The following is a 25,022-nucleotide window of genomic DNA, read 5'->3' on the forward strand; positions in this document are numbered from 1 at the left end:
CAAGTTCAACAGAAACTGGGGTTTTTGCATTGATGATATTAAATTGTGTCGTATTTGTTATTTACAGTCTATGAAGCATTTATCTCTGTTCTCCGTTTCTTTGGCTCCACAACTCCTCCTCCACTCATTTTAATTTGTTCCCATGAGCGGAATGCCTGCCTGCACATGGAGCGTGCGTGCCAAAGAGCCTCCCCATAATCTGCTGCTCAGATACCATTTAGATCTGTTTAAAAATAATACAGCGTGAGCAGAGCTAAATCTCTAAAATCCTGCACACACACACACACACACACACTCACTCACACACTCACACACTCACACACACAGCTTGTCAGGGCAGTGGTGCCCTCATTACTTCCATATCTCTCGCTGTCGTTCGAATTTGCCATCTCGGCCAAAACACAACAAGAATAGCAATAAACAAAAACACAGGCAATCGGATCGACATGGAGTGCGCTAAAAGCAAGCATGTTTGTCAGCTTTGAATAGCTTTGCCATGATGCCACAATAAACGTGAAAGCCGACAGCCAACTGAACCTGAAACAGATGTGCGGTTAGCATAGAGTCAAAGTTGACAACTATATGACATGCCAGCAACTTTCTAAGCAACCTTCTGGGTTACGGAGGCCGCGTCTATAGGAGGCATCCAGCGTACCATGTGAGCGTATCTTAAAGGGTTTACAACAACCTTTGGTAGGGTCTCAATTTCACCTCCCATAGGATCTCATAGTGCAATGGCAGGATTCCCTGGGAAAGCAAGACTGAAGAAGTGATGCATAAGATGGCTACCTTTGTGACTCGGAAGAAAGAGTTCACTTCAGCTCACTATGATACTCAGCAGTAACTCATGTTAAAGCAGACATACTTCCAAATATAGGCATAGGTGTGTAGGAATACTCTTTATCTGAGGGAATTCTAAAGAGAACCATTCCATATTCTATTTGAGAGACGCGCTAAAGAAAGCCTCAGTGTTCTAGATTGCACCCTTATTGACCGCAGAACCTTCATCTGACTGCCACACATGTCTCTATCCATCTCTTCTCCTCTCTTCTCTCTCTCTCTCTCTCCCTCACTCTCTGTGTGTGTGTAGAGGGGGGGGGAGGGGGCAGAACTTAGCAGAGAAAGTGCACTGAACTCTGCCTGTCCTTGTTCAGCATGTTTAATTGATGTGCGGGTGCCTTAATGTATAGTGTATGCCAGTGCAGTTACTGGGCAGTGTGTGGGTGTGTGCGTGTGCGTGTGCGTGTGTGTGTGTGTGTGTGTATGTGTGTGTGTGTGCGTGTGTGTGTGTGTGTGTGTGTGTGTGTGTGTGTGTGTTTGTGTGTGTGTGTGTGTGTGTGTGTGGGTGGGTGTGTGGGGCTGGGCCATGCGTGTGTTGCTATGACGGAGCCAGAGGATCAAACTATCTCGCAAACAGAGTAGAATCTGGCCTATGAAATATGCAAGCCCTCATCTATCATGGCCGAGTTCCTCAAAGACAACACACACACTCGCATACTCACTTGATCTGCACTTGATCTGGGCAGAGATCAAGCTAAAGCAAACTCACTCTATGTAGATGTTTTACTCACTCTTGCTCTCTATCTCTAACACACACACACACACACACACTTACAGACTCCTCACACACACACAGTTACACTTATACACACACACACACTCACACAAACACTCACACAAACACTCACACACACTCACACACAGACACACAATGAGCTATGTGGCTTCTTCCAGCATGGCCCTCCTGTGACACGTAAAATTGAGTCAGTGATGTAAAACTGATTTGAAAAGTGAGTTATCTCTATATCCAGCCCTGGCACACACACACACACACACACACACACACACACACACACACACACACACACACACACACACATACACACGCACACACACTCACACACACGGGTGCACACCACTCTCTTCATGCATTGCTTCGCCTGAATTTGACCTCAAGCTGTTGAGGACCTCACACGCAGGTTAAAAGGCATAAACACATACACACACACATAAATTCACACAGTCATGTACGTATACACACAAATGCGCACGCACACACACACACAAATGTGTACACACATTCCTATGTCATTTTTCCAGACCTTGACAAACTGTATAGGACAACTTAAGACAGGATTTTGCACATATGTCTGTTCATGGATTTAAAATGTGACTATGCCACTGTACTAATTCTTACTGGCACACACACACACACACACACACACACACACTTCATAACCCTGGTGAGATTTACAAGATTAATGCATGACGTGCTATCCTGTGCACTAACTGCTAAACTATTACAAGAGTGAAAACATCACACACACAAGTGGAAAATACACACGCCAAATGAATCAACATCACAATGCCAGCCTGACCCGCCTATGCCCTCACACACTCAGTCACGACCAGGGCACATGCCCCCGTCTTTCTCTTTCTCTCTCTCTCACACACACACACACTCTCTCTCCTTGGTCTTAAACTCTGTCACATGACCTCGCCAAAGAGTAGTCATCTGTGAAGGTAAAACTATGCAAGGCCGACACAGGAGCAGCAAGCTTCAAAGTAAAAGTCCCTTCCAACCTGTTTGTCGGAAGGTTAGTTATTCTGCACAACAGCCGCAATATTTGATCATGATTTTCACAAGATAATTTCACTTTAATGTAGCAAACTGCTTATAGCACCATTAGTAAGTGGAAAGAGGTGGTTGGATACTGGTTGGGCTTGTTACTATGGAGTAGTGACTGTGGGCTGGTTGGTATGGAACAGTGACTGTGGGCTTGTTACTATGGAGTAGTGACTGTGGGCTGGTTGGTATGGAACAGTGACTGTGGGCTGGTTACTATGGAGTAGTGACTGAGCTTGTGGTTAGATACTGGTTGGGCTGGTTGCTATGGGATAGTGACTATGGGCTGGTTGCTATGGGGTAGTGACTGTGGGCTGGTTGCTATGGAGTAGTGACTGTGGGCTGGTTGCTATGGGGTATTGACTGTAGACTGGTTGCTATGGGGCAGCTGAATGAGAGTAGCTGGCAGAATAGAGTGCAGTGAGACGATGGCCTCCCCAGCACCATTAGGACACAGATAATGAGATTGTTGGGTGATCGCCCACAGCTCAGAGACACTGATGGCACACAAGTTAATCTACAGAGTTGCACACACGCACATCTTCGCCTCACACACGTGTGCATTTGTGTGTTCGGCGTGAGTGTATGTGGAACTGTAGGTTTGAATCTGTGTGTGTGTGTGCCTGCGTGTGTGTTGTGTGTGTTTAAATACGTGTGTGTGTTTAAATATGTGTGTGTTCAGACACGCATGCACTCACATGTGTTTATATGACAGGGGAATGCATGTGAATTGAATACGTCTGCGTGGGTTCATAGATGCATACATGCCCACTCATGCATCTAGAATCTTCGTGTGTGGGTGAGTATATGGGTTGCTATAAATGTGTTGCGTGTCTGTCTATCTTTTAATCTGACTGTTCTCCCCATTCTCCCCATGCAGTCCCTCTCTCCCTCCGGCTGCATAGGTCTTTTCCCTCTCTCCACTCATCCCCTGCCCAGTGCACCTCTAACCTTTGTGCCTGGCAGCTCCGCCCCTCCATCCGCCAATCATCTGATGACAGCCTGCTGTATGGATGTGGCTCAGACGTATATGGTGTGTGTGTGTGTGTGTGTGTGTGTGTGTGTGTGTGTGTGTGTGTGTGTGTGTGTGTATTGAGGACTTTGCAGGTTGAAATGATGACCAGAGGAGGAGGTAGTGGAAAGTAAATCTCAGAGACCGTTGTACATCTACACTATTGAAATTAAATCCCCTTTAAAAGGATCCCAGGGTTCAACGCTGGGGCAGAGATTACCAGAGGGCAGAGAGGGAGGGCAGAGAGAGAGGGGGGGAGGGAGAGAGAGAGAGGGAGGGGGAGAGAGAGAGAGAGAGAAGGAGGGAGAGGGAGAGAGAGGGAGGGAGAGGGAGAGAAAGAGAGAGGGGGAGGGGGAGAGAGAGAGAGAGAGAGGGGGAGTGAGAGACGGAGAGAGAGAGGGAGGGAGCAAGGGAGAGATGGAGGGAGAGGGAGATCTGCATGACCTGGATTTGCACTCTTGACTACTCCATTCCCCTTTTCTGATCTGGTCTTTTCTCTACATTTCTTTCCTTTTGTTCTCTTATCAGCTTCTCACCTCTCTTTCCTTTTCAACTCACTCTCTCTTTTTTTTCTTACCTTCTCTCTGCCTACCCTCTCCTGCCCAGTGTCCCCTTACCTTCTCTCCTCTCCCTCCTCTCCTCTCCTCTCCTCTCCTCTCCTCTCCCCCCTCCCTCCATTGCATCTCTCCTCCCCTTTCTCTCTTAGCCTCCCTCTCCTTGCCTCCCATTCCTGCCTCCTCTCCCCTCCCCCCTCTCTCCTCCTCCCTTCCCTATCCTATCTCATCTCTCCTTCTCTCTATTCATCTTTTGGCTTTGCTCCATTCTGGCCCGCGCTTAGTGTTATGGATCTGAGTGGACCAAAGAGAAGACAGAGGCAGATCTAGCAACGAGGAGGAACATGGCCGCTGTTCTTTTAAAGGAACAAGGACAATCCTGCTCGAGGAACTCATCACTACACCTCTAATACACACAAACAGAGAACACAAGGAACATGGCCATTGCTTGCCCGATCTTGTTGCACATCACACATCATAGGGAGGGAATCGTTTTCTCTTAGTTCTCTGGAAGTTCTCTTTTAAAGGACAAGGTCAATCCTGACCCCCCCCCACCCCAACCCCGCCCCCACCAGATTCTGACAGGAGATGACAAAAGGGGAGCTTAACTAAAGCCCTTTGAGCGTACAAGGCAGGCAGGATTTTGCTCTCCTCCTCTCAAGGTCTACAAAGTGGACTGCTCAAGGTTCCGACCTATTCAGCAAACCGCTACGCGGTAGCATCAGCGTGTGCCTACGCCAGACTTCTTGCCTTTGTGTTTCTCATGCATACCGCATTCAGAACAATTATTTAAAACAGCCAAACAGCAACCCTATGAGCATGCATGTCATGAATCGCAAGTGTGACCTCAGTTGTACGATGCCTACAAAGTCTACATTCACCAGAAAATAGAGAATGAGACTTAATGCATCTGTACACTAATGACTTGGACTGTTTTAGCAGGCAAACGAGAGACGTTGACACAGTCATGCCCTGGCCATCTGGCATCAACCTGATGGACGACGCATTCTTGGAAAAGCGATATAAAAGGACACACTTGCAACATAGTCATTAGCGCACACACAGGTAGCACATGGGAAGAGACAACGCACGCACACACATCCCCACACACACACAAGCACACACACAATCACACCGCAAACAAACACACACACTAGTTAGCGCAGAGCCAACCTTTCAGTAGGTGTCAGTAGACCAAGTGTACCGACACTCATCCGACACTCATTCTCTGCAATCTATCTTTTCTCTTTTTATTTCTTGTCATCTTTGTCCTGGCTGTTGTGTCTTGAACTGTCTTTATGGACTAACGCCAGCTGGGGCTGACGACTTCCATTTTTTTATCAGAAAGGGAATCCTCTAAGAAAATCCCAGATATATTCAAGATGTCATGTCCATACTGAACTGAAATGAAAAGAATGATCAAAAAAAGAAAAGGAATCCTCTTGCTGATGTCATCGTCATTGTTAGCTGGTTGGTTGAGTTTGCATGGCAGGACAGATTCAAACTTGGCCTGTCTTTTTATGCAATTCCCGAGTCTTATGTGAGGCGGTATGAGTTTCAGTCTGAGATGCATTTTAACAAAGAAGAGAAAATCACGCTTTTGCAACATAAAGCCTCGCATCGATGGGGGTGTGCCACCGTCTGTGTGTTCTGCGGGATAAAACAGAGCTGTCCTGCAGCCTTGCAGAGTCTCACACACACACAAACACACACACACACACACACACACACAAAAGGAATATGCCCAGAGCTGAGACTGGAGCCGTGATAATCTTTTAAAGTGACCTGATGGAGGTCGCCCATGCCTGCTGGTTATCTATCTGACACTTTCCATGACCCCTGTGGCATTAAAGCGTCTGCGTGCGGGCACACACACAAACACACGTATCTCTGCTGGGGTTAGAGGTTGTGTGTGCTTATGCACAGCATAAATCCATCCTCTCTACTTCACTATGAGCCCTGATTATAATCCATCCATTTTAAAATTGCAGACGGGTAATGATTAATGACTTCAATGCACTTCTGAAATACATAAACAACTGTTGCACGAATTGTTATGTAAACAACATCCACTTACTAACTCTTACATGGTTTCTAGTTATTCGTCATCGTCAAAGCTCCTTGTCATTATGTTGTCATGGATACACCACAGATGCAAAAGGGTAACAAGGTATGAGCTGCTAGCCCTTCTGTTGTAGCTTATTTTTTTAACTGCAGACAAGGAATTTACAAAAGACAATTTAAAAGAAACGATGCTCTCCACCACAACAGCAGTCAGTATCGCTTGAATCAATCAATCAAAAAAAAAAAGATCAGATTCTACCTTGAGGCATCTCATTCTCGTGGAACAGAAATGGCCTTTTCTTGAGGTGCCAACACATCACAGCTACAAACATCAGGCACACAACATAGAAAGGCATAAAAGCCATGCTGTTAACTGTTAATGCTGTTAGGTTTGTCTGTGTGTGTGTGTGTGTGTGTGTTTGTGTGTGTGTGTGTGTGTGTGTGTGTGTGTCTCTCGATCAGTCTATAAGTGTTCCCCAACCTATCCACCATCCCTCTCTTCATATCTCTCATCATCTTCTTACTCCTCTCAGCCCCCCCCCCCCCCCCCCCCCCTCCCCCCACACACGCACACACACGCACACACAAACATGCACACACTCACACACACACTACCCCCCCCCCCCCACACACACACACACATACACCCCAAGCATGCTCTCGTGGTCTGGTGCCTGGCCCGGTCTCCGCCCTCGCATTACTGAACACATGTCGGGCCGAGTTCAGCCAAGGGTCAACCCTGTCTTAGTACCATACGCGCAGATATGGCTCCCTAATCCTCCTTAGCGCAAAAGCACTTTGACTATTATTAGTCCCACACACACACACACACACACACACACACACACACACACATCCACACCACACAGGTCCTTCGTCTTGCCCTGTCGACTGTGGGGCAAGTTAGGCAGCCTCTGACTAACTTATTAAAGTTTGTTTCTTACTTTCTTTCCTCTCTAAACCAGCTCCCTTAGTATAGCTTTTACTATCTCTCTTTTTCTCCATCTCCATCTCTCTTCCTTTCCATCTTCATCTACCTCTTTTGCCTTCATCAGTGGCTACATCCATACATTTATCTATCTATTCCAACCACTACACATACACATTATATCTCTATCAGTCTCTTTCTCTCATTATATCTCTAATTCTCTGTCTCTCCACCCAGGAGATTAACAACACGGCTGCTTGGCCACAGCATCCCTAGTGGGGCATTCCCGACAGAGCAGCCAGCTCTAATACCAGATTATATCCCAACACGACACTGTATGACAACAATGTAGTCTGAGACACTTGCATAGCTCTGCGAATCCGATATTAAGTTATTGCATCTTTAAGTCTTTGGGCTGCAGAGTTTGAACACAAGGAGGTTAGTAAGCAATAAGAAAGTTGTTTAGCATGGATCTAATCTAGCCGAAAGTGCATTCGAAAATCAGTCTCCGTAATCCCAGTCCCAGGACATGCGTGCTTGATGCATGCATGTGTGTTTAAGGTCTAGACGCGGGTCTGCAAATGACAGCTTATGCGCGTCATAAACATGATCCATATAATCTGCATAAGAGAAGGGCTGTGTATGTGTAAGAGAGACAAAGGACATCAAAGAGGGAGGGGCCACGCACTTACACATTGCTGTATAGTCAGTGGTTGTGTGTGTGTGAGTGTGTGTGTGTGGGGGTGTGTGGGTGTGGGTGTGTGTGTGTGTGTGTGTGTGTGTGTGTGTGTGTGTGTGTGTGTGTGTGTGTGTGTGTGTGTGTGTGTGTGCGTGTGTGTGCGTGTGTGTGCGTGTGTGTGTGTGTGTGTATGTGTGTGTGTGTGTGTGTGTGTGTGTAGCTGTAGGTGATGTGCATTAGCACTGATAAGGGGATTGCAGTGTTGAAAGACTATCCTCTGGATGTTGCAGGGTTGTGTTCAAGCTGATCCAATCAGCTAATTGCATTAGGCACTGCCCGGAGAATGACACGAAAGCCTGACAAGCATGCACGCGCACGCACAAACACATTTAGACAAATACATACACACTTATACACACACACACAAACATAGAACACAAGTGAATAAACCATAAGTGAGAGACATGTCTCTCATACACTCACACATACACACTCACCACACAGTTTCACACACAGAGACACAAAACCCACCCACCCACACACACACGCACGCGCACATACACGCACCTACACATGCACACCACACACCTCCCCCCCTGCGGAGTTGAACTTTTGCCCCCTGTGTGACACGGTAAGCCACCACGGTTAATGCGACTCAGTGGCACTAGTACTCAAGAAGATCGGTCTGGAGCTTCACCTGTGCCTCCTGCAGATGAAGGACCTTTATCCCACACACCTCATGACCCCCGTGACCCCCTCTTATACACCTGTGTGGCGCCAGCGATACAGGAGTGGGCACGCTAAATGCTTACGATGGAGAAAAACTAGAAACAGAGAGTGTGTTAAACCTGTGTAAGGGACCAGGTGCTGGGCCAAGTTACTGGAAGGAAACTGGGAGGATGAATGGATGAATGAATGAAACAATGAATGAAACAATGAATGAATAAATGAATGGATGAATGTCCACAGACTGCATTATTTGCGTCTCAATTTTTTTTAGTAATATTTCAAGCAGGTCTTCAACGGTCAAATGATTCTCACCACAAATAGAATACATAAATAAATATATACAGCCGCGGAAAAAATTAAGAGACCACTTCAAAATTATCAGTTTCTCTGGTTTTACTATTTATTGGTATGTGTTAAAGTAAAATGTACATTTTTGTTTTATTCTATAACCTACTGGCAACATTCCTACCAAATTTCAAATAAAAATATTGTCATTTAGATCATTTATTTGCAGAAAAATGACAATTGGTCAAAATAGCAAAAAAGATGCAGTGTCTTCAGATCTCGAATAATGTCTTCTCTGATGAGTCCAATTTCACAGTAGGTGCAAGACTCTGTGGCTTGAAGGCCTCTCCAGGTCTACGTCTAACCATCAGACGACCATGTGTTGGGCAAAGCTGAAAATTGGACTCATCAGAGAAGACGAACTAGGACACCCTCCAGTCCGCTTTGGTTCAATCCTTATGGTCTTTTACAAACCTCAGCCAGGCAAAGTACAACGTTGTCCCGGAAGAAAAACTTGCTTCCTTTTGCTCTGACAATGTTCCCCAACTCTGAGAAGTGTTTTTTCCAGCAGGGCAATGCTCCATGCCACACAGCCAGGCCAGTAAAGGTGTGGATGGAGTATCACCAGATCAGGACCCTGTCATGGCCAGCCCAATTTCGAGACCTGAATCCCATAAAAAAACTCTGAAATGTGATCAAGAGGAAGATGGATGGTCACAAGCCATGAAAAGAAGCCGAGCTGCTTGAATTCTTGCGCCAGGAGTAGCATAAAGTCACCCAACGGCAATGTGAAAGACTGGTGGAGAGCATGCCAAGACACATGAAAGTTGTGATTTTAAATCAAGGTTATTCCACCAAATATTGATTTCTGAACTCTTCCTAAGTGTAAGCATTAGTATTGTGTAGTTTAAAAATGAATATGAGCTTGTTTTCTTTGCATTATTCGAGATCTGAAGACACTGCATCTTTTTTGCTATTTTGACCAATTGTCATTTTTCTGCAAATAAATGATCTAAATGACAATATTTTTATTTGAAATTTGGTAGGAATGTTGCCAGTAGGTTATAGAATAAAACTAAAATGTACATTTTACTTTAACACATACCAATAAATAGTAAAACCAGAGAAACTGATAATTTTGAAGTGGTCTCTTAATTTTTTCCGCGGCTGTATATATACTGTATATAAAATAAGACAGGTTAATCAGGCTTTTTTCTGCCTCACTTTTTCCAGTTTATTTAGCTCTTTTAAAAGAGTGTGGTAACTGGACAATTGTTATCCACAGCCCCCATACAGAAAAGTATTACCCAACACACAACACAAGACAGACTATGTGAGTTGTGCAGGATAACCACAGGGTTCACAAAGGCGGTTTTTCAATCATCTTTCACCTTGGGATTTGGGGCCTTATTGATTCTTCAGCTTCACACAAAACTGAATTGAACACTTCTGATTTGTACTGACACTGGAACCTCAATGCCCACGATGTATTTCTCTCACACAAAGGACTTCAAAGGTCACATCCAAGGGACGGTGACGCGCCACACCAGAGTGAACCAAGGCACCGGAGGCCTGGCAAGGCTGAGAGCTCTTTTGTCATGAAGAGGTACGTTTTCACCCAGCAGATGAGAAAAATGTTTTGAAGGCCTTGCAACTTTTCTACCACTCACTCTTGATTCATCGTGTCTCTAAGTAAGCGGCGGACATCTACTCTGTCTGGGTGTGTGTGCGTGTGTATGTGCTTCTGTGTGTGTTCGTTTGTGTGTGTATATACAATACTTGTGTGTCTGTGTGTGTGTGTGTGTGTGGGGGGGGGGGGGGGGGGGGTTGAGTCCATGATGCTGGCACAATCATCTCTTGTTCCTGACCCTGCCTTCTCTTCTCTCCAGACATGACGTGAGATACTGTCTGGACGTTACTGAGAACAATACACAGCCAAGGCTTTCACAGCACAGTCAGTCACCAACCACATCACACCACAACACACACACACACACACACACACACACACACACACACACACACACACACACACACACACACACACACACACACACACACACACACACACACACACTCCTGTTTCATTTACATATGCATATCTAATTTATGCCTGTGCATCCACAGACACACTTATTCACAAACACATGCAGGCTTTTGTATCCATGCTCATCTGCACCTAAAACTATATTAAAACTAGAAGGGCACTCAGAGAGCGCAGACCTCCATCTCGCAATCATTGGGGGACCTTCCCTGTGATTCCGATCCGCTCAAAAATGTAAAGGGTTTCTTCCTTGGCCCACACCACACCCCTCCAACAAATTTCATGAAAATCGGCCCAGTAGTTTTTGTGTTCGCTATAGACAAACCTGCAATAGACAAATAGACATTTAGACAAACTTTTCCCCCTAAAAACATATCGTCCTTGGCGGAGGTAAAAAAGAGCCCAGAGAAAGCAAAAGATTTAGAGGGCAAGAAAAAAATACACGTGTATAATGCGGCCTGTATTGCTTGAAGGCTGTTTAGTCAAAAACAGATGCAGACTTGACATTATCCCCACAACAAATGTCTCGTATGGCTTTCTGCCTCGTGTTGGCTTTGCCAGACAATCTGCTTCAGTCCTAGTTAGTTAATGATATCGAGTACGCACCCACAAACCTTACGTAAATCAGAGCCGTAGTCACCAGCCTTGGGAAACACGGTGAGAAGAAATGAAACACAGCAGCACGTCCCAACCGTCTGAGAACAGAACCCAGTGAGAACAGAACCCAGTGGGAACAGAACCCAGTGGGAACAGAACCCACTGAGAACAGAACCCACTGAGAACAGAACCGTAGCGCTGAATGGCAGTGATTCCCATGTGCTCTGGACCTGGCTGGAGAGGTGATGATTTTATATATTTTCGGCTCCAGAGCTGACGCTAGCACTGATGCTAACGTTGACGCTAAAGCTGACCACACTTTACTCCTATTACCCTGCAGCTGAGATTACGGCCCACTCACAGCTCACAGATTGGGGCTGAGTCCAGAAATCCCAATATGTGGTATTCTGACTGCGCAAGTGTGTGTGTGTGTGTGTGTGTGTGTGAAGAGAGAATGTGTGCGTCTCTGTTCGTGTGTGTGTGTGTCCATATGCGTGTGTGTGCATGTGTTAGTCCAAGATGTGTGTAGATGTGCGCGTGCCCATGTGTGTGTGTGTATATGTGTGTGCAAGTGTCTATGTGTGTGTACACAACACAGAGTGACCCCCACCCTTAGCCAGCCCCTTGCATTAGCATCTTTGAGGGCAGTGCTGAGCCCAGCAGCCGCTACGCTAACAGCAGGAGGTCAGCACACTGCGCATTAGTCTGCTGCAATAAGCTGATGTTTCAAAACATCCATCTTCATAATGTGCCATCCATCCACCGGTGGCAGTTGTCAAGATTAGGACTGATCATTCTGCATCATGGGCTGGGCAAACCCCATGCCCTCTACCCCGCTCTCAATAAGAGGCTTTCTCTTGGCAAGACCCCCTGCCTGTGTGTGTTTGGGGGTCTCAGTGTTTCATTAGGCCAGCATTAAATGTGTGTACATGGTGCAATGTGGGGTGAGTGTGTGTCTGTTGGAGGGTGTGGGCGGAGGGGCAGGGAGTGTTGAAGATGTGTGGGTGCACTCTGTGTGTGTGTGTGTGTGTGTGTGTGTGTGTGTGTGTGTGTGCGTGTGTGTGTGTGTGTGTGTGCGTGTGTGTGTGTGTGTGTGTGTGTGTGTGTGCACTGTATGTGTGTGTTTCGGTGTCCTTCCCTGGGGTTAAGCCTAGTCCTGATAACAATTGTGATGGAATCCCTTCTCTCATTCCAAATTTTCCACATTGGACACACACACACACACACACGCATAGGCATAGGGGGAGGTAACACATGTGTGCGCAAATGTGTGTGTGTCTGTGAGTTTCTGTATGTGTGTGTGTGTGCGTGTGTGTGTGTGTGCGTGTGTGCAACCACATGCAGCCTTACACACATGCAAAGCCAGGGTCAATCCCACTCCGACGACCCCCAGGACCCATGTAATTATGCAGTTCTCCATGCACACACACACACACACACACACACACACACACACACACACACACACACACACACACACACACACACACAGACACACACATAACCAGCATAGCACACACACAAACAAAGTATGCACACAGAGCAAACCAAACCAAAAAAAAAAACACAAATTTACTGTAAGAGCATAGTGACCCACATTCTCACAGATGGACTAACTATATGCTTATGCATCCATACACAGACACACACATTTAATCACACAGTGTGAAATTCCAAACATGTCCAACTCTGTGAGTATGGACGTGGGCTTCAGACAACCCCATACAGTCTTGTCTGTAAGGAATTCATCAAATGATCCACTTACATTGGCAAGCCTTCCCTTGAGACCTGGCCCAGAAAACCACCAGCAAACACACACCAGTCCAAAACTTCCTACTTCCCTCTGTGCACATCCATACCCATATTCACCCGATTTCTACAATCAGTAAAACCATTCATAGACTAAAGAACGCAATGAGTGAGCTGGTCTGTGTGTGAGTGTGTGTGTGTGTTCCATAACTTATGTGTGAGTGTGAATGAATAAATGTGTTCGTATGTGTGTTTAAGCATGTACAAGTCTGTGCGTGCATTTTGTGCATTGGTGGGCATTTGAGTGTGTGTGTGTGTGTGTGTGTGTGTGTGTGTGTGTGTGTAAAGGATTGATGAGTCGTGACATACAGTAGTTCTATCAGTCTGCTGAATGTCTTCCTCCTTGTTAAGGGAACAGGACAACAGCGCTTGTTTTCTCCGGGTGACACACCAAACACAGTGGCCAGAGGAGAAAACCACTCTCTGAGATTGTCACAACAGCTAAATTGAAGATGTATATTTTTTTGTATTGGAAAAGATTACAAGGGGATTTTGTGGATGTGGTCAAAATTGTATGAGGTATTAGGGGAGGTTCACCCCAAACACAGTCACCCTCTAAGCCCTCTTGTAAGGATAGGAGGACACAGTTCAGTGTGTGTGTGTGTGTGTGTGTGTGTGTGTGTGTGTGTGTGTGTGTGTGTGTCTGTGTGTGTGTGTGTGTGCGTGTGTGTGTGTGTGGGGGGGGGGGGGGATACAAGAACCGGCAAAGCAGCAACAGATGCAAAACACAATAAAACAAAAAAACACTGTTATCATAATAACGTGAACAGAAGCAATAATCTCATGAGCTACTGAGGCAGCAGTGGATGGTGATGTGTGGATGGCGATGCCATGCCAACACTGTAGCAGCTCAGGACCAGCTGAGGACATTTGGGGAAAAGGGGTAGGACCGTCACGCACAGCCACAATAGCAACGCCCATGATCAGCCCCGCTATCCGCCGTTTATGTATATTTATCTGTCTTTACAGACCTTCACTTCAGCCACTTTAACCCTTTCCACACCGATGGCCGGGGTCGCATCAGGGCTATTTGATCAAGGTGTGACCCATGTTAAGTCCATTCAGACCAAGCCAGTCGACATTGGTTATACCCAGACTGTGACCATTCGGACTGGACCTGGGTTGCACCCCTGGATAGCATTACATACAGTCTGTAAATGTCGTTTTTAGGCTTTGTTTCCTTCATAACCAGGACCCACAGAGTTGTCAACGGATTATATTAAGAGTCATAATGTTGTTAGCAACATTATAGATGTTTGCAGCCCCGAATCAAACCTAGGTAGAGCCGTGGGACAAAAAGGCGAGTTAAATAACCCGGGTCGACCCTTTCACGCGCTGATATGAGAGGGGTATGCACGGTACACCCGGCACCAAGTCCTGCAGCAAATCCTTCAAAACACAACACCAAGTTTTCACCAAATCCTGATCTTTCGTGGACCAGTGGCAACAAACAGTGCTACAGACTGCTACATGACCCCCCCCTCTCTTATTTGGTCTCGCTGGACCAGTCCAGCCAAGCAGTCCCAGGGCCCAGGTCCATTTTTTATTGAGTCGTTTAGCTTCTCTTCCAACCCGCCTGGGGATGTTAATCTGCTCTAAAAGACCACTGGTGTGGACCCAGGCTCTCAACAGTGACAAGCTTTGGCCTTTGTGATGGCCTAAATCTCTGTCAAATGGTAGGAAAGCCCTTACTCTGTCTGAATGAAGGGGGTGACCTGACTTGGATATACTACTTAAGGAATCCTTTGTTAACAGGCCTGGGAGCTCGAGGGTGTGCAGAATTATGAATAAGGAGCTGTGTTAAGAACTCCTACACTGGGGTAATGAACAGTCCGGGGTGAGATTTTCTACTGAACTATGACTCTTGGGCTTTTTTTTTGCAACGCTATGTTTTAACAGGCTCAAAAGGCCACTTATAGGATTACCACCAAGCATTCCTGTTTGTTGATAGTTTGAATCAGCTAGTTGCTAATGTCCAATAATATATCATGGTACTAAGACAGGTTGTTCAAATACAGCACACTAGAATTGCTTTAAAAGCAAACTGAAACTGTCAAATGATCTTTACATGCCCCTTGCCTGCGCAAACTACTATATCTAATGTTTTGCTGGCTTTCAAAGGGTTAACAATACATTTTGCGCCACCTAACTCTCAAGTTATGAGCATGGGCTACGCCACTGAAGAATCCTTGTGAATATCTGGACTCGGAGGGGGGGGCAGAGACCGGGTCTCCCCCGCTGTGATCGGCGGGAGCGGGGAGCCACCTGCTGGGGATGACTACTGAGGAAAGTTGGGGTGCTCCAGGACACTTTACCCCTGGTCGTCGCTAAAATACAACCGATAACCAAACTAATTACAACTTTCTATTTTTATATATATATATTAAACAAGTTGTATTGTATATGAACATGTTCAGTCCGTGTGTCAGTGCCGAATATCTTGAGAAACTGAGAATTATTGGTTGGACTATACGGACGTCGGTCTGATCATTGTTATATAACATTGTAAGGTAGCAACCATGCGTTTTTAACAAGCAAGGCTCGATATAAAATAAACCATATTTGGAAATAAAAAATGAATTAAATGTTTCTGGCTTGATTATATTCTGGCTTGCATCTTTAACTGTGGACCACCAAGGTCATTTCTCCGAAATCAGTCCCTGTTCAAATAGGTTACAGCGTCAAACGTTTTATAACGCATTCGTCTCTTGTGCAATCAGATGAATTAGATATTTGTTTGGAAACATTTACTCATTCCAAAATCCCCTTAAAGCTTAGACACTAGTCCTTTGCCATTAATCTGTAATCACGGTTACATATCCATATGGCATCAGTGCGATGCCAAAACTAATGGATCTCGCTGAGCCCTCACAGACCTGATTCAGGAATACACTTTGAAGTGAAGAAGGTTATGTGCGGCACATTTACTCTGTTCAAACTAAATGCCTTTGTGTGTTCTGTGTTTCATTGAAAGTTGAACATCCAGTTGCAGTCTACACAAGTACAAAAACGAAATGACGGTTTGTGTGAGATGTTAGGCTACACAGTTCGGAGGGAGTTTTTTGTATCTCCTTCCATGTGTAAAGCCCTCCTGGAACAGCCATGAGCAGGATACAACCCGCCACATACAGCAAGGCTCGGTCCCGTAACCTTGAATTTTGTATTTCTTCCAGATGTCTTGCGAGCGGAACCGAGGCGCGAACTCTCCTGCGGGCCATGCTGCTTCGGCAAGATGGATGTGCGCCTGCGCGCCTGACACCTGGTATTAAAGTCTATCTGCCCGCATCCTGCAATTCAGCGTTAAAAGTTGATGAGCGTCCCTACATAACTCACTGTCGTCACGAAAAGCGTCAGTCGACAAGTTTCGAACTCACTCCAGCAGAGGTAGTGGGCCACGGCGGATTAGGGTGGGGCAGGTCAGGTGGGAGGTGTGTAATGTCAAACTTGAAACTAGTTTGCTTGACTTATCGATGCTTTAATGTATCTTTCAAACCAAAGGAGGGGGATTTGTGATACCCGTTTACAATTTTAACATAACAGGCAACGAACATAATTTTCAAATTGGGCAATAGGCTATAGGCTATTATTAAATAGGCTATTGAAAATAATTGGATGGATTTGTTATTGTCATATATAGGTACAAATCCTATGAAAATATCTTCATTTAACACATAGACTTAAATATATGTATCTACCAAACTAACATATGCAAATATCTACTTCAATATTTACTACTTTACTAAAAGCCTTTTAAAACACCCCGAAATCGTTCACTGAGCAGATGTCGTGTCACAATTCGCTTGTGCTTTAAACACCTTTCTGTGATTCATATTTTGTAGGGCCCAATTTAGCCCACCTTGGTCTATAGTCAATGTATTTTTGTGTAAAATAGTTTAGTTTTTTATGTCTAGGTTCTTTACAAGACATATAATATCCGGGAAACGAATGTAGGCTATAAGTAGGCTACTCCAATATCCAACTTGAGCGGACATTATACCAGATACCAGACATTATTCACATTTCCTCATTGTAGGAACATTTAAATCGTTTATTTACGTTTAATGGCAGTTAAATAACTAGGCTACTTAAATGTCATTTTTCCCTTCAGCACATTGCAGCAGGCTACCTCAACTCTCCAATAATGTAATGGATAAAAGCTTTGTTTTACTTTCCTGTGCTGAGAAATTATGAGATGATATTCGATTTAAGTGATGACTTTGAAAATAGCTGACACTATTTTCGTTCCCAAACTTTAAATATCAAAAATTCCATAATGCAAGCTACCGCAAATCATTTCGGGAAAGAAAATAATACAATTGTGCGTTCGGTAATATCAAGCAATAAGACAGCAACACGTTGAAGCCTACCCTCAGGTAGTTAAAAATCTGAGATATTATGTGGAGACAGCTTTAGGCTATATTAATGTATAGCCTGAATTATTCTCAAGGGGAAAGGAACGTAGAGCCTATTCGTGCAGATGCTATATATTCAAATATGCGCAAATGCAGGTAGGTATAGGCCATCACAATTTGTTTTTCTCCAAAATATAGCTTTAACTGTTGGTGATAACCGATTTTTATGGCCTTTTCTCTTCCTTTTATGTTGTTAAAAACGTATACAAGAGAGTGCAGGAGAAACAGAGAACATTTCATGACTTGATTGTTTGAAAACACTACCTCATGAGGTTTAAAAGCAGATGAAGAGTTTCGAGGAACTCTCTTTAAATAGTTCGTTGATGTCACACTTACATCACTAGGAGAGACAGAGCTCTGCATTCTAAGAATAACAGTGGCAGACATTTTGAATGACAGAAAGACCTCAATCAAAACCCTAACATTTCCAATAATATTCGTTCTAAAATGGGGACAGGTCTATTGGAAACTTGGAATATTATGATGTCGTTGTTTCAACTAAGCGTACACAGGCAGCTGTTTCGGGAAAGCGGCACTTAAGGAAAAATTCCAGAGTGAACTTTATAAATCAGTGTTAGACAGCAGGTGTCATAATTTCTTGATAGCTAGATTTACAGCAATGCACAAACTCCACGGATAACAACACACTACCTACAATAAGCCTGAGGAACCGGGTAAATGTTAAAGGATGAAATAGCGGGCGTCAAACATCAAGAAATGAGAGTCAAGTTAAAACACTAACATTCTGTTTCAAACACCCATGGACGAAAATGCAACCCAAAACGCAAAACCTCCACATTTTCCTTCCTCTTTATGTGTTCAGCGTGATGTTTAGCAATCCATTATGCAGAACAACTTTTCAGGCTGGCGAAATTGGGAGAAAGTAGCTTTAGTGAGGAGTGGGTGATGACCAGTGAATATCAATGAGGCTTATTAAAGCCACTCAAAAAGCAATATGATAGTTTTTCATGTAAAAGGCAAGGTTTAAAAGCATGTTGTTGAATTCGTAATGCAAATGTATTTCTTTTTATTGAAGAAGCGGCATTGATTCGCTGTGGACTGTCAAGGGAACAGGAGTAGTCCAAAAGATGTAGCCTAATCCCATCACTTAAGCCTGACTTCAAGGCGCACACTGTTAGCAAAAAGACCCTTCCTCATTCCATCTCAATACCCTTGGTTTGTTATGGATTACTGAACTAATTCGAGCCAAGAGAGATGCAGGAAAAACTGTGTACTTGGTTTAGTCTTATGGGCTATTTATTTTACGATGATCTCTCAGCGAAATACAAAGATCGGGATTCCACGGGGCCCTCTCTTAAGAGGAGATGTCCAGTCAGCCTTGGGACATGTATGCAAATGTTTGTAAAATATTCTATGTCTAATATATCTTAAATATTTAGTCTATAGCTCTATGGTATTCTTGTCAACCTCCGCTAGACTACACTTATGGAACAGTTACAGGAGACCCGAGCACTCGGGCATATAGCCTAGGGATCTCCCGAGCACCTCTTTAATTTAAAAGAGAAACAAACAAAAACATTCTGCCAGAGCCGAACTTATTTGAAACAGGTTATCTGGCAAAGAATAAGACACCTTGAGGTCGATTTTACTATTAAACTTTTAAATTACTATTAACACATAATGGGCTTAATATGGTACAACCTATAATTCTGCCAATGACAAACGTTCCCCTGTATTCAAACCAATGAAAGCCAGGCCGAGTTGCTTTTCACCACACTAAGCACCACTTTTCTAACCACGCTGCTTTATCAAGCGAGAACTGTTTACCAAAATATGCTATCCGTATGCAGCTATTTTATAGGCAGGTGGCATATTGGACCATACAATTTAGTGTTGGTTATTCCTCTATGCAATACTTATTTTTACTGGCAAACCTGGCCATTAAAACATCACTTTAAGGTTGTTCTTTTGAAACTTGAACGCGCTCAGCGATCAGTTTTGACATAGACAGAAACGGGGACATTTTTTTTTCTATAAAAGAAAAAAGGTGTCTGCTGTCAGTGCATTCGAAGGGGCAGGTAATAGGCTGACGTCAGTCAAACAGCTCTTAGGTGTGAGCTGGGGCGGGCGGTGGGGCCCACCCTCTGGCAGGACCCCAAAACTCTCCACTTCTCCGGAAACAAAGACAGACCCCGCCCACTAACGCCCACTGTGCGAATACTAATTGCGCGTATTGTGAAAATGACAATGCGCGCAGGCAAACAGCCTCGGCAGACAGACGATTGGCTGCCCACTCGCACCATTAGGCTACCTCTCCTCGGTCTCGCAGCTCTATTAGACCAATTGAAACGTTAGTCTCTAATGTAGCCTAATGAGGGTCAGGATAGCAAGCTTGCCAACTACAGGAGCGCTACTGTTGCAATCATCTGTATACCCCGCCACCTTTGCTCCGATGGTTCTGAAAGAGCGATGTAGACCCGTGCTATCCTCCAGCTTTGAGTATTTTCTGTCACTCTCCTAACTTTAGATATCCGAGGCTCCTCGATGTCAGATATCCAAGGCTCCTGGTTCTCAAAACATAGGCTATTCTAACTGCAGCGTCTCTGAAACTGGTTTCATGCTTGTATATATATATTTTTTGCTTTCACTTATGACTCTGAAAACAGCGATGTGCTAATGTACATCCACGGCCATACGTGTACTTTACATACAATGCAGCTATTGTCGTCATGTCCCAAAATAAAACAGTATTTAGAAAAATAATCTTGGTATTTCATGATCAATCTGAACATCAATTAAGGTTTTTTCTATTGGACTACAGAGCAATAATATGCATACAACTATCTCAATGGCGATGCCTCGCTCATAAAGTAACCTCTACCATATTTCTGGGTTTGTCGTTGGGCCAAATCCACGCGTTGATATAAATAGGCTACTGACTGTGAGGCTAGTGTGAATTCTCGCATGAAAAAGTAGCAAGAGTCTGCGTGCGCAGACAAGCTATTACATCATTTACAGACGGGAAGTAACAACATGACTATAGCAGTGACAAACAGAACGCACACTTAAATACATGGGATTTCGCGTATTTTTGTGTATATATATTGTAAATTGTTGTGCAATAAGCAGCAGCCCTCTTTTAAGAGTAAGATAAGTGTTAATTTTATAATCTTTCTTTGTATTCATTTTTTCGCAATGAGGCTACTGCCATTTTGTTCAAAGACCTATACTAATAAATAATTTAAGGATGCCTAATTTAAGTCAGAGGGCCTACAGCACAAAATGTGACTGCTATTATGACTTTTAACCAAATTGATGTAAAATGCCTCCTTCTGTTCCATGCAATGCACATGTAGCCAACATTTTAACACCTTTATGTTAAGCAATGTCTAAATGTACCAGGACAAAACAAAGGTGTGAAACCAATGACCACCAACGGCAGAAATAATAAAACTCAGCGCCGTCTCAGCTATGACGCCTTGGCACGATTATGGAACATTCCGACCTTGCCATCATTGGGTACTCTCGGGTAATTGTCTCAGGTAATGGTGGAGCTCACGGGTTCCCCTACCTGAGTTTCGGAGAGGTTTAACTGGCGCGCCAGTTCGGTGCGCTCGCGGCCCACCACGTACTGACAGCGCTGGAACTCCAGCTCGAGTCGATACAGCTGCTCCGCGGTGAAGGAGGTGCGCGTGCGTTTGGGCCTGTCGAGGTCTAGGCCTTTTGGCAGCACGATCTCCCGGATGGTGCCTTTGGCATCTGTGGAAGGCGAAACAAGTGTGAGGAGACCATACTGCGCAATCAGAACTCAGCATGTGCCAAAACATAATGACCTTCGTAATTATAGGCCATATGAGCCGGCCACATCCCTACCCAAGGCCCAAATACTTTCTCTACAGCATAACCTCATGTGGCTCATTTGGCCTTTTCAAACACAGACAGTCGGGGAGAGGAATACATTTTTCAAGTAGCTTTAATGCATATCAGAGGCCTAAGAATTTTGACCCAATAAGCATTCTGTTTGGTTAAGTGAAATGTGCAGATTTCGGAAACTGTGCACATTCATAATTTGAAAACTTAAGACGTGAAGTCTTCTGTTTTAGTAGCCAACGCTGTAACCTGTTATATAGCAGTCCAACAACTCAGTGAACTCTTATAGGAGTGCATTTGACAATAAAAAATAAAGGAAAATAGTTGTTCGCATTGAAAATGAACGATAGAGATTGTACTATTATTGCTATTGCTACTGTTATTATTAGGTTATTATAATTATCATTATTATTGAAACCGATCGTTCGTTATGGTTTTAATAATTCGATTAGGCTTGTTCAAGTTGACTGTCTATGACCCAAGAACTCTCCATGCAGCAATATAGTACGAGTCAAACGGCCCTATGCAGCAATATTGCAAAAGCCCTGTAGACCTCATGCGCTGTAGAATGGCAATAACTGCTTATGGCCCCAGATTCATTCAGCCATGACTACGGCAGCTTTTACCAACATCGTACATGTGTGTAGACTTTCCTGTGGGAGATACCATTGCTGTCGGTATGAACCAATTTCTAAATTCCCTCCACGAGCTACTGAGCAAATTGCATTCATGCGGCGACATAGCTCCACCTTACTGTCTGTCTGCCTGGCAACCGCGCCTGTGCGGGCCAGATCTCTGTCGTTATGATATATTTCTTATCATACGGTATACACAAACTCAGGCAAAAATTGCATCATAGTGGAAAAAAGTTCTCCTTTGGCTTTCGTACATATAATGTTTAGGCCCCTACCACGAAAGGGCCCGCAGACCTGCTGACCTTTCGCTGACCCCGGGTTCTCACGAGGTATCCAACGCATTCAACCATCAGCTTCAAAAACAAATAGTGACACTAGGGATTGCAGGCTTAACGCGGCCGGCTCTGCCAGAAGCGGAGTATCCCCCTCAGAACATCCCATCAGCATGGCTTTGCGTGCTCAACCCTACACCCCTACACCTCACCCCTGCATTGCGACCACTGTCGGGCCACTAAATCTAGTCCCCGTTTCGTAGCTGGGCCCGCTATCACTACTTTTAAGTAAAATACTTTACAGTTTATACTTGTGTAGAAACTAAAAACAAGGTAGGGCTAGTCAGGCAGGTGTAAGGTTATGTGACTGTTGCATAAATGTTTTTTTTTTTTTTTTTTAAAGCTAACGTAATCTATTATGAGGTTTCAAATATATGTTTGCATTGTATTTAGGAAAACAATTGCATTGTATATAATAAAAGGCCCATCAAAGTATTTGAAACCTGTTTGAAATCTAATACCTTGATGACGATTATAATTGCAAAAAAAAAAAAATATTTAGTTGAAGAGCGAGATTTAAAATGTGCAAACCATTAGAATTAAATTAATTAGGGTGCTTACATTTAGTAATAACGTATTTGCTATTTTGTTGTTGCAAAGCATATGTTTTATTTAATTAGGTGAACTTACGTGACAGTCCATATCTTTAGCTTACTTACTTATTGACTCCAATGAGCAATACTCCCACCACAATGAATCACATTAAACAATCTAATGGCGGACTAAAATACGCGTGGAAGGTGTTGTTAAATACTTTCAGATGTGTTGAACAAACAGATCAAAATATTTTTTCACAATGCATAATATTTAAAGTCTGTAGCCTTTGTTCATTTCATAGGGTAGAACTGTAGAGGTTAGGCGTAAATAGGGAGAAATTAATCAAATACAAAATAAGATTCCCTTACAATAGGATAGAAAAGGTTTTTCGATGGCATGATTGTAAAATTTCGTATGTTTATTTTTAATGGCAGCCGAAATTCAGAAAGACTGTACATTAATTAGAAAATATCTAAATCAAAGTGTTATAGCATTTCAGCTGTTAGCCTACATGGAATTCTTCAAGATGTATATAGTTTTTTTTTTCTTGTTCAATTATGTCGTCTTTACAAAACAAATCAATAGTGATCTAAAACTTTATCTGTAATTTAAAAAAAACAAAAGTAAAAAAAATACTTTTGTCCTGGAAAAGATTCTGTGCTATTCATATTTGTAGTCTATACAGGAATTACAATCAGTCACAAAAAGCAGGCTTCAAACACACTCCAGTGTGTGCACAATCGCGCGTGCACACACACACATCCACACACACACACACACACTGACACAAAGCTTGTGTTTTGTTTGCCAACATGCTTGTGGTAGCCTAGTCCTGCGCTGTTTATCCCTCCAGACCGTAAACAATTCTAACCCAATACCGCCTCAATTTCCTCTTTCCATTGTTATTTTCACATCCCAAAATATTTAGTTGACATAATGACTACTAGTAGGTCTATTTAATAGATAAATAACATTGTGGCAACGTGAAATTTCCTCACAACACATGGGGTAAATTATCGAAATATTACCGTCATTTTACGGCTTGTCATTCTTGCTAAAGCCATCTTCTGAGAAAGACACATTTTTGTATTATGTGAGTCCGCACCAGCTAATAATAATATAAAATGTTCAGGCCTACAGCTATAGTGGTAAAAATGAGAATAATAATAGTTGTAGTAATTGTGAGCTAGTTTTTAACTCACTGAATCACTGAACACCAACAAGAATAACAATAATATTTAAAACAGCATGAATAAAATAAGAGTTAAAATAAGAATGAGAGTACGCTAATAGAAGTAATAATATAATTTGGCCAAGTGAAAAGATAGGCACCAACATGATCTCAGTATGTACCAACCTGTACAAACACTAACACAAATACATGCATTATGAAGTTATTTGTTTCTACTACTACTCAATTGATTCAATAGATTCAATATGTCTATTATTATTATTATTTGTAGTAGTAGTAGTAGTAGTAGTAGTAGTAGTATTACTAGACTGTCCGCAGACTAAATTTGCTGAAAGAAATTTGTTACATTATGAACCTTGTATTTCGTGCTGAATAGGTGAAAGCAATATTTACTCCCTTTAAGATTCGTTTTCATTTAAGTGTTTTGTTCTTTCCAATTATGGTAATAAAGACATTAAACATATTTAACCACCATGGTCCACAAGAATAGTCCAGCAGCCTACCTCTAACTAAAATTCGCCTGCAGTAGTCCGGGTCCACTCCTAAAAGTTTGTCCTGCCCGTCTTCGCTTGAGGAGGTCGGTGTAGATGCGGATGTCCCCGGGGTATCGGTGGTGCTTTGCACCGGAGATCGACTCCCCAAATCAGTCCGGTTTTTGGAGTCTCTTGCCCGGTCACGGCATAGCAAGTTTGAGCCACAGTGGTGGTTTCTGTCCTCGGCGACCCCATCGCCCATGCTCGTGGCCTGATCGAACAT

General features: G+C 43.7%; 1 protein-coding gene across 1 annotated transcript in view; it reads right to left on the reverse strand.

Annotated features, from left to right (window-relative positions):
• Positions 1-25,022, reverse strand: part of vax2 (ventral anterior homeobox 2) — a gene marked incomplete at both ends in the record, with an annotated part of 25,728 nt that extends 706 nt beyond the window's left edge. Inside the window, 2 exons of the mRNA XM_080859942.1 lie at positions 21,272-21,459; positions 24,770-25,022. Of these exons, the coding sequence (XP_080716068.1) occupies positions 21,272-21,459; positions 24,770-25,022 (441 nt within the window). The remainder of the gene's footprint in view (positions 1-21,271; positions 21,460-24,769) is intronic.

The sequence above is a fragment of the Sprattus sprattus genome (assembly GCF_963457725.1).
Source record: "Sprattus sprattus genome assembly, chromosome: 21".
Lineage (NCBI taxonomy): Eukaryota > Metazoa > Chordata > Actinopteri > Clupeiformes > Clupeidae > Sprattus > Sprattus sprattus.